The sequence below is a fragment of the Trachymyrmex cornetzi genome, unplaced genomic scaffold, assembly GCF_001594075.2.
Source record: "Trachymyrmex cornetzi isolate Tcor2-1 unplaced genomic scaffold, Tcor1.1 scaffold492, whole genome shotgun sequence".
NCBI lineage: Eukaryota > Metazoa > Arthropoda > Insecta > Hymenoptera > Formicidae > Trachymyrmex > Trachymyrmex cornetzi.
Window position 1 is genome coordinate 202,406 of NW_017299751.1, and position 11,774 is coordinate 214,179.

Genomic DNA, 11,774 nt, shown 5'->3' on the forward strand with positions numbered 1-11,774 from the left:
CCTGATTTATTTAATACATGAGTATCACACAATGATTTTAGAAAAATAAGAGTAAATTATAATATTATTAGAAATGTACACAGTGATTATAATGTGTATTACCTTCATATGACAAAAATTGTAATAAAAAAAATTAATGTATAAACGTGTGTATGAGAATAAGCAAAAACTGCAATATCTTTATATTCAATTTGATTACGATTAGAACTTGCCAGACTTCGTATAATACGATAAATATAAAATGCGTGCGCGCGCGCGCGTATATAGAGAAATTTAAATATCAAATTGTGTATAACAATCACGTATTTTTTAAACAAAAACAAGAAATTGATCCATTATTAATGATACTTTTATAAAACAAGACGTAGTACTTCGTATATTTCTGCATAATGTAATAATATTCGTAGTGATATTTATTTTTAATACAACTTTATATAACTTGTTAAATCATCAAACTTTTCATGTTATAAATAATTTAATTTGCGCGCTAAATGCATAGAATTTAAAGAAAATTTTTAACAAGATCGTATACGTTTGCCGCGAATTTTTTTTACTACTATTCAATCATATATAATTTACTCATGGACACAAATATTATTGCATTGCACAATGGTACGATAATTATATTTATCTCGATAGAGTGATCTCGCGCAGAAAATGCATTCTTGAAAGAACTGGAAATATTTTTTTCAGTTCGCAAGCAACACGGCTGTTATATAAATCAGGGTTGGTAAAGATTAATGTTTTTTTTTAGGAATAAAACATATTGTGTTTCTTCTTGATACATTTTTAATGCTTCAAATATGCTTTAAACAGTACTATAAAAAAAACATTTAAAACATATTAAAAGCATCAATTAATCATGTTTTAAACTGTTTAAAACACGTTTAAAACATGTTTTTTACCAACCCTGGACTATAAACAAAATGTGTATGTGTATACATATTTTGACAATATATTGTATATTCGTGTACCGTATTACAGAAAAAAAAAAGAAATTTATTATCTATAGAGAGAAAAACTCGTTGAACCATACGAGAACGGGACTTTACACGAGGATGTATAAAATGCATATTGCATGACGCACACAACAATCCCAAAGAATTGGCTATCACTATGCAGTTACAATAAATTGCTATTACATTATTCGAATAACAATACGAGTGTATAATTATGTGTCTATGGAAAATGGAGTACCAAGAACTTATATGTATATATAAAATCTATCTTAATCATATCCTACGTATTATGTGTCAGACAGTTCTTGGTATCGCGCATACATCATCTTTTTCACACAATCCTTGTAGGTATCGCCCGGTAGTGCGCTATACGACGAAGTTTTCGCTCCTAAGCCGGCCGTAGGAACGCGCCTCTCCGCTTCAATAATACTTGTTCGACCTTGATTAGATTTTCCTAAACCCATTCCTTCGCTCCAGCCCATCTTTTGCAATAATTTATTGCCAACGTTATCGGACCCGATACCGGCTCGTGTAGGCTCCTCGTACGATACCGACATCTCCTCTACCTTAGTTTTTAAATATTTCTCCTTCAATTTATTGGGCTGCGGTGGTTCGGGTTCACCGTACTTGGCTCTCCTTTCCTTGGCACGGTCTCTGTATTTATTATTTCTCTGCTGTGGATCATTGGGATCCAGACCACGTACTTGATACCAGTTTTCCAGGTTTTGTTTGTGAAGATCAGACAACTGTTGATGACGGAGCAACCCCTCCTTGCTTGGGAATTGTCTTTTACAGAGTAAACATGCCAGCTTACTCCAATCCGTATGTTGTCTCTCTTCCTGTTGCACGTCTTCTATCTCCTCCTCTGTATCACTACCGCCTCCGTAAGCAGCTACCAATCCATTACCGCTTTGATCTTCATCCTCGTGATAAGGATTCGCGATAGTTTTCTTTTCCAGAATGGCATATCCTGCATCTGCCGCGCCACTTCCGACACCCTGATTGCCATCCATACCGGCGAACTCAGAATTCCAGTTACTCTTGGCGTTCTCCTTTTTCTGATTTAAAGTCTTTGCCCAACGTTCCATATCTTTTGCTATCTTCTTCGCTACTTTTACTTTGTCTTGTTTGCTGTCCTTCTTTTTATTCTCGTCCTCTTTTGATGCCTCCTGAGCATTACCGGCTGACAAAGCTTTATTGCTGATTGTATTCGTGGAATCTATACTACTTGCCATTGCTGTTATCGTGCTTGTAGCTCCATGCATTGAACTTGCAGTAGTCTGTAACAATATGAAAATATTCGTTGTGATATTTTTAAACATTGATAAATGATATGATTTTCTTTTATAAGATTCTATTTTAATTACTTTAGCTGGTTGATAAGAGAATGATTCGGCGTCCCAATAAAGAAACTGTTGCGTATGACTGTTATAATAATATTGCGAGTTTGGGTCATAATATAATCCCGTGCTAGGATCATAATAGTAGCCAGATGATTCATCATAATGATAAGTGCTGACGTCCGGTACAGCTACAAAAATAATGAATACAGAACAATTAAAAAAAATCAATTTATCTAAAATAAATTTCAAAAGTGGAAAAAGTTCTATAGAAACTCACAGTATATTTTCCCATCGCTGGAGTGTGCAGGAATCCTTCCGCTCGCTAATGCTGTACTGGAAGGTGCTGTAGGAGTTGGCCGTCCTTTCACGTCATCGGTTTCACCTCCTAGCTTTCTGGACGCCTGCAATTGTTGTATAGCGGATTGCGCTACCGCCGCGGCCGCGTTTACTCGATCTGTTTGATTCAGGGATGGCAATGTGATTGCTGAACCTTGCATTATTTGATTTTGATAGTACTGCGTGTAATACTGAAGGTAATGAGCCTTCTGTGCAGGCGTTTTAGCATACAAATTGGCACTATATTCAGCCAATTGAGCGACATCATCCAAGGTATATCTCTGTGGCTGAGTGTCATTCGACTTCCACGCGTTGGCATTATTAATTTGATGAAGTTTACAGTACGTTATCTCCACCTTTCTGCCGTCGACCACCAGTCCTTGTTTCGTGAGTGCGGTATGCAAATACATAGCATCTACTACATTGCCCATCTCCAGGTAGCATACTCCTCTAGACGTGTTCGTGAGAGAATCACGACCAATCCGAATACTACGTATTGGCATCGATGACAGATTCTTCATTGCTTGCAGAACCGAATCCTCAGTCGTTAATACGTCTAATCCCCGTAAAAGTACAGTGTTTGTGGGATGCGGGCTGATTTCGTCGCTACCTTCCCCACCTTCCTCGCTCTCCGCTCGTGAGGCAGAACACTTGAAGCAAGTCTCGCGTCGTTTGAAATTATGTGCTCCACACTGTATAGAATAAATATAAAGCAATAATGAATTATTTACGAACATCATATTCTATGAAAGAGCAAACTTGTGACACAAACCTTAACGCAGTGCCAATCTTGCGTATTCTTCGCTGGCGGTTTATCCACATGGCACTCTTTCGGTATACTGTACTGCATCAGTGCACGATATTGATCCTGCAGCATCAGTACTCCCTGAAACAGAGAATTTCAGTGTTATCCCGTCCAACGTCTTCCTAAGGCCTCTTTTCTTTCCCGTAAACTTTCTTCTTGGTTGACGAAATTACAGTTTTCTACTTCATAGCTTTCTGTCTCAAACAGCGAACAAAGCCTCATGGGCTTATTAACATGGGTCATTCCATACCGCTTGCAGATAAACTTGTTCATGCGCGACTTATATATAGATAATCGTCATTTAAATTTTCGTAAGAAAGTGCAGGCAAGTAACACGGGAATTGCTTGCACGTAATAAATTTTCATGTTTGAATAAAAAATTCTTTCATTTCGTGCACAATTTCCATAGAAACTTTGAACATCGCAAGTAATTGTATTAAAAACTAAGCAAAACGGAAGAAGCAAAGATATAAATAATACAATAAAAAAGCGAATTACGCGAATAGCAAAAATCGTAGTTCGGAATAACGTGCCAAATAGAAAATACATAATCAAAACGATATAAAAAATGATTGGAATGACCCTACTTCGGTCTTTATAGTTAGTCCGCGAATTTTAGATATGTAAAAGCACGCGACGCGGCGGAATCACAAACGCAAACTAAATCCAATATTGCGCGAGTATTGCGAGCGAGTTTAAGAAAAGTCGGCAAAATATGTGGGGATTCCTAGATAAATAATTAAATACGGTAGATTGAAATAGTTTTTTATAGGTGCACAGCCGTGGCCACGGGGAGGGCCAGAGGGCTGCGTTACCGTGCCTTGCCGCCACGGGGCAGTCGGTGGCACGCGTGCAACAACGCATCGGTTGGGTATCTGGACCGAACTTCTTTCTACCTGTTTCATCTCCATCCATCGTGCGGCCTCCTGAGTCGCGTTAAACTCGACGAATGCGAAACCTCGCGAAGCACCTATACAGAGCAAATACACACATATCCAGAGTTAATCCACGTTTTTGCCTGGGTTTCTCTACTCTGAGAGGGCAGGCAATCACAGCACCGACCATTGACAGACTGAGTTTCAAACGAAGTGTCTCTTCGCTTCGTCGCTTGCTTTCATTTTCCATTTACCTAAATTTTAGTAGAACGAATTCTGTGCGAGAGACCGAAGTTCACCGATATGTACGAGATAGCATATAATTTAAAGTTACGAAATTTTTTTTTCTCTCTTTTAAACGCCGAGTCTTTATCTGACCGAGACAAAAATTTCTTAGTCCTTTTACCCTTCCACGTGAACAGACGAGAATGACGTAAAGACTTTTTGAGGATTAAAAAAACCGCCGACAACAATAACCGAACCCAGACATGTATTCACCGTGTACCGTTTATAATCTGTAGTAGCAGTTCAATTTATAGATTAATGTAAGACATCGTTTTAATAATTTACAATATCATTTTATTTTTACTTGCAATATGAAGCTTTAAAAGCAAGGAAAATTCAAGAGGCAGTAAGAAAAACTCAATCTTTTAAAACATTAATTAGCAAAAGTTTGTGCACACGCGCGCGTGCGTGTGTCCTGTGCGTGCACATATATACATATATACAGGGTATCTGCTAAGTTTTGACAAAGCGTTCGTGTGTAGATAGGATTAAACTGAGTCGAAAAGTCCTTCACCATTTTGTAATTTTCACAATAGTTAACGAGATATTAATTACTAAAAATTGCCGAATTTAACATTAATAGTTAACGATATTAATTACTAAAAATTGTCGAATTTTGGTCTTCAATAATTTTTTTCTCAAATACTATCAACTTTACAGAAAAACTGCAAGAGACAAAAATTGTTTATTTTCTTCTTATAGAACTCTGAGAATTTTTTCAGAATTTTTTATTAACTTTTTAGTACTGCATATTTTTCTTATTTTTACCAACATGAGAAAATATAGTATTTAAAAATTCTGAAAATATCTGAAAATTTTTTCAGAAATTTATGAGAAGAAAATAAACAATTTTTGTCTCTTGCTGTTTTTCTTTAAATTCGCGATAGTATTTAAGTAAAAAATTATTAAAGATCAAAATTCAGCGATTTTTAATAATTAGTATCTTGTTAATTAGTGCGAAAATTGCAAAATAGTAGAAGACTTTTCGACTGAGTTTAATCCGCTCTATCTACACACGAGGGCTTTGTTAAAACTTACCAGACATCCTGTATATACATATAATATGTACATATATTTATATTTTTGCAATTACACTTTAAAATATCTTTCAACTATCTTTGAAACTTCATGTTACAAGAGAAATAAAAAAAAGCTATATTATTATTAAAATAATGTCTTTACATGTAATAAGAGTATCCTAACTGAAGAATTGTTATATGTTCCAGCAATTATAAATGTAAGTTATATTACCCCTACTGAAACAGTCGCGAATCTACCATTAAAATATAAAACGTAAGATCTTTTTTTAATTTTTATAGATTATATTATTAAGAGAATATAATAAAAAGCTTTTGAGTTGTTTCATGTGAGAGATTTCTCAATAAGTTTCAAAATTCCTCTCCTATATTTCTCTATACTTACCTCTTATAATCGATAATTAATAATCAATAGCTAAACCAATAATATTTCGGGAAATATGTACAAGTAGTATCAAGAAATATGATAATCTTAAAACTCTAAATAAGTAGCAATTTGTAAGAAACTCTTGTAAATCTCAACTCTTGTGAATTTATAGGATACGATTTTTTTGTTTTTATGTAATTTGGTAAACGCTAAAGGTTGTATATATAAACCTAGTGATACACAATAATATCACAAATAATAATTCAATTGGGATGCATAATGATATTACAAGGATGTTAAAATTTTTAATATAATGTAATAATTACCTGTATCTTTTTTCCGTATTAGCCTGATGTCCTTAGGCATGAGGCCACAGTTGAGAATGTCTTGCCGCACCTGTGATACACACATCATAATAATAATAGTGGATGCAATTCTCGATAATGCTGGCTCACGAGTGGCCACTACGATTGGCCACAAAGTTGACAACCTACGTCATTTTCAGTAATATGCTGAGCGAGCCCACGTATCATTATGGTGTTGTTGGGCGATTGCGATTTGTAGTGGATCCCTTCCATGGACGAACCGTAGGCACGACCATGATCGTGCTCAAAGTCCAAACTTTCTCGACTATGATCGTCATCGCGATCGCGATCCCGATCCTCCCGTTTCCCCCTACGGTCCCTATCTCTATCCCGATCCCTGTCGCGTCTGGAACGGTCTCTATCTCTGTCTCTGTCTCTATCTCTGTCTCTTTCTACAGAGTCCCTATCTCTCTGTCTCCCATAACGATCTTCGCGATCCCTATAACTGCGATCACGATCGTCTCTGCTACGGTCTCTTCTATCCCTCGAACGATCTCTTTCGCGATCTCTGTCTCTTCCACGGTGATTTCTGTAATCCGGACTACGATGATCTCTATCACGATGATCAACATCACGATGTTCTGAATATTCTGGTGATCTGTTGTTTCCATAATCACTACGATAGTCATAATCGGAATTGTGACTTCTTCTTTCTGGCCCATAACCAGGCTCCCATGGGTCGATGTTATTGCTGTACATGTTACTTGCACATTTATTCAATTTCTGAAAAAGAAAACAAAATAATCATTCTTCTTCAATCATTAATAATTACAAAAATTTTGATAAACGATTTATTAAGACCATATATGTGAATACACAACAAGTAAGAGTTTAATGCCTATTACAGTTGAAGCTATATCTTAAAGATGTTTTTTAAATAATTTCTATGTGAATTTTATATACTAAATATGTAATTATTTGAACTACATTTTTTTGCAATAAATTTATTTAGTTTTTCAGTACATTAACATCTTTCTAATAGGATGCTAGATTGAGCATCAAATTATTAAATTGCTTATCAATTTAATTTGTAATATTTACTATAGTAGTTTAATTGCGTTTATAAGTCCGAAAAATCATTTCGGCGCGCAGTTCAAATGACTACTATTTAATATATAATTCATATAGAAAATCCGCGAGGAATTATTTAAAAAGCATCTAAGATCCAGCTTCGACTATAATAGGCATTAAACTTTTACTTTTATTTTTATACAGGATATTCCAAACAAGTATTAAATAATAGGGCGATTTCTAACAAGAGACACAAATGACACAATGAATTATTATATCCTTGTTGTTCGCCAATGTTAAACAAAGATGAAGTGATCACTATGGCTGCTTTCCTTTTAAGACACAAATCGACACAGTATAGCACACTCGAACACAATTTCCCACACATAAATGAAACGCGATATGTGCAGTGTGTGTATAGTGTGTACGAACTTTTAATACCATTGTAATTTTTTATTAACATTTGTGAACTAATTCTGTACCGAGACACTACCGTGTCTCCAGATATTGAAAACAGAACAAAATGATAGAAATTAGTTTGCGGGTGCGTTCTAATATCACTTAATTCATCAAAATGACACTTGAACAGACTCGAAACACACTCTGACTCTCCTCCCGAGCAGAGGCGAAGTGTGTCGATTGAGTTTGAACAAAATTGTAAATGGAAAGTGACGTGTGTCGATTTGTGTCAAGTGTGTCGACTGTGTCTCCTAAAAGGAAAGCAACCTATATATCATCTGTGTCACTTGTTGGAAAACTTTCATAAAGCTTTCAAACATTAATTTTAATTTTACTGTTTTTCTTTTTGTACATGTATAAACATATACATTTCAATATACAATATACAAAAATAAATATAAGCTATATATTTATAGTATTTAGGTATGTATTATTTAATTCCTCCAACATATCTAGGTTGTATTACTGAATAAGTATCATAATTTAGATAACACAAAAATGCACTTTAGATTTTAAAATAATATTTAAAAATACAAATATGCATCAGTAACAAAAACAATGCAAATGTATTATTTATTATATGGTAGGTTATTTAATATTAACAAAATTGATCTTTTTGTCGAGGAGTATAAAAACATTTATTTAGAAATGTTATTTTACACTTAAGCTATGTTCAAAAATGCTACCCAAAAACTTTTGAATATTATTTTCTCTTTCACTTAGACTAATTCTACAATGTGTTTTTTGTTTCCTGTTTCTTGCTATTTGTCTCTTACCTTCTTGATCAAAAAAGCAAGAGACAAACAGAGACAAACAGCAGGAAACAAAAAGCACATTGTAGAATTAGCCTTAATGTTAAACAAGGATAAAATGATAAACTCAGAGGCACTCTGGTAGTGTCTTCAAATGCAATCTTATAGTTTAAGATTTTTTCGAAATTTTTCAGTTTTTTAATAGCTTTTTCATTTCTCAAAGAAAGATTTGATTGAGTACAAACATACACACACAGGGTGTTTTCCAACAACGTACACTGCTGTTCAATAATCGAGTCTCACTTTAGTCGCACTTAGATGTAGATGAGCGCGCATACATACCATTGGGAGCTACACACTTCTCCACCATCCTACACTCGAGGAACTCGATTAATGAACAGCAGTGTACACAATGTAACACTGTGTCTTACACTGTTCCAACTATGACACAGTGTTACACTGCTCGACACAGTAAAAAGCTAAGTACGAGCGTGTAAAATATGTCAATGCTACCAACTTTCAAAAAGTTATTTGGTAGCTGTACTTATTTTGCAATAAAACCTTCAAAAATCGCTAATTCTGACAAAATTATAACTTAAGTCTAAATAAAAATCTTAAATCTATTATTGATACGCAAGTATAATTATAAGAATAGAATGGAAAACTAATGCGTTCTAGTGTTATACTATGGCTGCTTTCCTTTTAGGAGACATAGTCGACACACTTGACACAAATCGACATACGTCGCTTTCCCGAGGGGGTAACCACTTAATGTAATCGTAGGATAGAGTCCTCGAAATCATTATAAAATTTATATAAAATCTCTATGTATAATCCGATAATTATATATGCAATCACGAGAAATCATTGTATAATATTAAATAAAATCGTATATTTTACCAAATTACTTCATAGTAGTGAAAAAAATTATTTGTAATCAGATGAAATCATGTAATCTGTGGGACAATATTTCAGCTAGTGATTACCCCCTTGCGCTTTCCATTTACAATTTTGTTCAAACTCAATCGACACACTTCGCCTCTGCTCGGGAGGAGAGTCAGAGTGTGTTTCGAGTCTGTTCAAATGTGATTTTGATGAATTAAGTGATATTAGAACGCACCCGCAAATCGGATCTCGTGTGATCGGATCTCGTGTGTGTTCCCGTTAAGATCAAAATTAAAATCTTTTAACGTTAGGTATTAAAAGTTCGTACACACAATATACACACTGCGCATATCGCGTTCCATTTAAGTGTAGCAAACTGTGTTCGAGTGTGTTATACTGTGTCAATTTGTGTCCCCTGAAAGAAAAGCAGCCTATGAAACTAAACTGCGTTCCAACAAGTACTTTACACAGTGGAACACAGTGTAACGTCTCTGTGTCCTAGCCAGAAAACAGCCACGCACACACGCACATTTAGTTTTTTAAATAATTTTACTATTTAAAGACTTGTGATCTTGTCATTTTCTCTCTTTAAATAGTGTAATTTTTTTATTCAAAAACTGTGAATATGTCCAAAACAAGCTGGAGAAGTTATTGCAAATGTACAAAACAGAATATGTACTCAATCAAAAATTTTCTTCAGAGTATAAACTTCCAAAAATTTGGGAAATATCTCTTAAACTCCGAAGAAAAAAAATATATAAAATAATAGATAATATTTCTTATACTACTTTTAAGAACCTTAATCCCATTAATATTTGAAGTACAATGAATTGTGTGAAAATTGCTTCAAAATAACCATATAACATCATAAATACATACAAGACACAGAATTTCAAACGTCCTTTTAAAACTTTTAAATTCAGATTCTTTATCACTCACTACTTAAATATATTAGAAAAAAAAAAGAATTATAAGTCGATACAATACAGCAACTTTATGAAACTGTGTGATAGCAATAGAGTTTATATTTCATCCAATGTAATAGAACTGATAACAAGCGGTAATAGGTCTATTCGCTTTGCTTGCACTTTTTGTATATTCAGCATCTTCGCTTTCTTACTTTCTTTTCAACGCCCAAATATATATTTATCTCATTTTAAATTCAAAAATTTTGGGAGATTTCAAGCAACACAAACAGACCTAATGACTCGGTAAAGCGCAGATAACGAACATCCCAGCGAGGTGTTAACCGCGTTTCGAGTAAAAATACGCAGTTTGGACAGCATGTCTCGCTGAAGTCACAACGCGAGTATACCAATATGTACATTCCAAGTTCCGAATTACGCATAAAGCGCATGAGGTATTTTATTCTTTATTCTTCGGTGAACAAGGAAAAATTATGCATTACGCGCTTTGTGCGTAATTCGGAACGCACCCAATATCTCAGCACATAACGCAGTGTTGAATAAACCTTACCAGCTCCAACGATTCCTCAATCCTCGTCTTGATCTATGCGAATTGACCTCCGAACAATGACAAGGAACGCTTAATATCCGTTATTTCACGGTTAGCTGAATGCACGGCGAACGGAATATATTAATTGATATTAATGTAACTTGCACACAAATGATAGTACCGAATACCTCTTCTGACCTCTTCCGATCCGCAAAATATGGCGAACACAGGTCACGGAACAATGGCGAGTATAGCGTATGCGTTAAAGCGTATGGTGATTCCGTGAAGAACATGGTGGAAGGCATATGCTGGATTCACACTGCATCCAATTTGCGTCGTACGATGCTCTGCAACCAATCAGAAAGGATTCCGATGGATTTTGCTTCGTATCTTCGAAATCCAGTTTTCTGATTGGTTGCAGAGCGTCGTACGATTCAAATCGGATGCAGTGTGAATCCAGCAATAGGCCTGTTGCACAACAGTAGATGGTGCGGTCCATTTGACGTTACAAATGCTTCGCAAATGTTTGATTGACCAATCGGAAGAAAGAATTTTACTAATAGCGTTTTCGGCCCGATCGGGTTTGCACCAACTTTGGTTGGATAATCTTTCCTATTGGTTAACGTCACCCGCTCTACCAATAGGAGAGCACAAAACGCCATTAATCCAACCCAGGTTGGTGCAAACCTGGCCGGGCCGAAAACGCTATAATTGACAATTCAAAAAATACTTTGAAGCATCAAGTGGACCGTAGCCGGAATCGCCAAAGATAGCCAATCAGGATACTGCTTTAGATCTACGTACTCTAACGGAAATAGAAATAGCAGTAAACTTATAGCG

The 11,774-nt window shown here is 35.2% G+C and overlaps 1 protein-coding gene across 1 annotated transcript; it reads right to left on the minus strand.

Annotated features, from left to right (window-relative positions):
• Window positions 1–957: 957 nt before the first annotated feature.
• Window positions 958–11,156, minus strand: LOC108765498 (RNA-binding protein 5). The gene is made up of 8 exons (XM_018514253.1): window positions 10,956–11,156; window positions 6,502–7,095; window positions 6,334–6,403; window positions 4,340–4,413; window positions 3,411–3,524; window positions 2,580–3,330; window positions 2,327–2,490; window positions 958–2,239 (listed from the first exon to the last, which is right to left on the minus strand). The coding sequence occupies exons 2-8, from the start codon at window positions 7,069–7,071 to the stop codon at window positions 1,247–1,249; spliced, it is 2,736 nt and encodes a 911-aa protein (XP_018369755.1). The 5' UTR covers window positions 7,072–7,095; window positions 10,956–11,156; the 3' UTR covers window positions 958–1,246.
• Window positions 11,157–11,774: the final 618 nt, after the last annotated feature.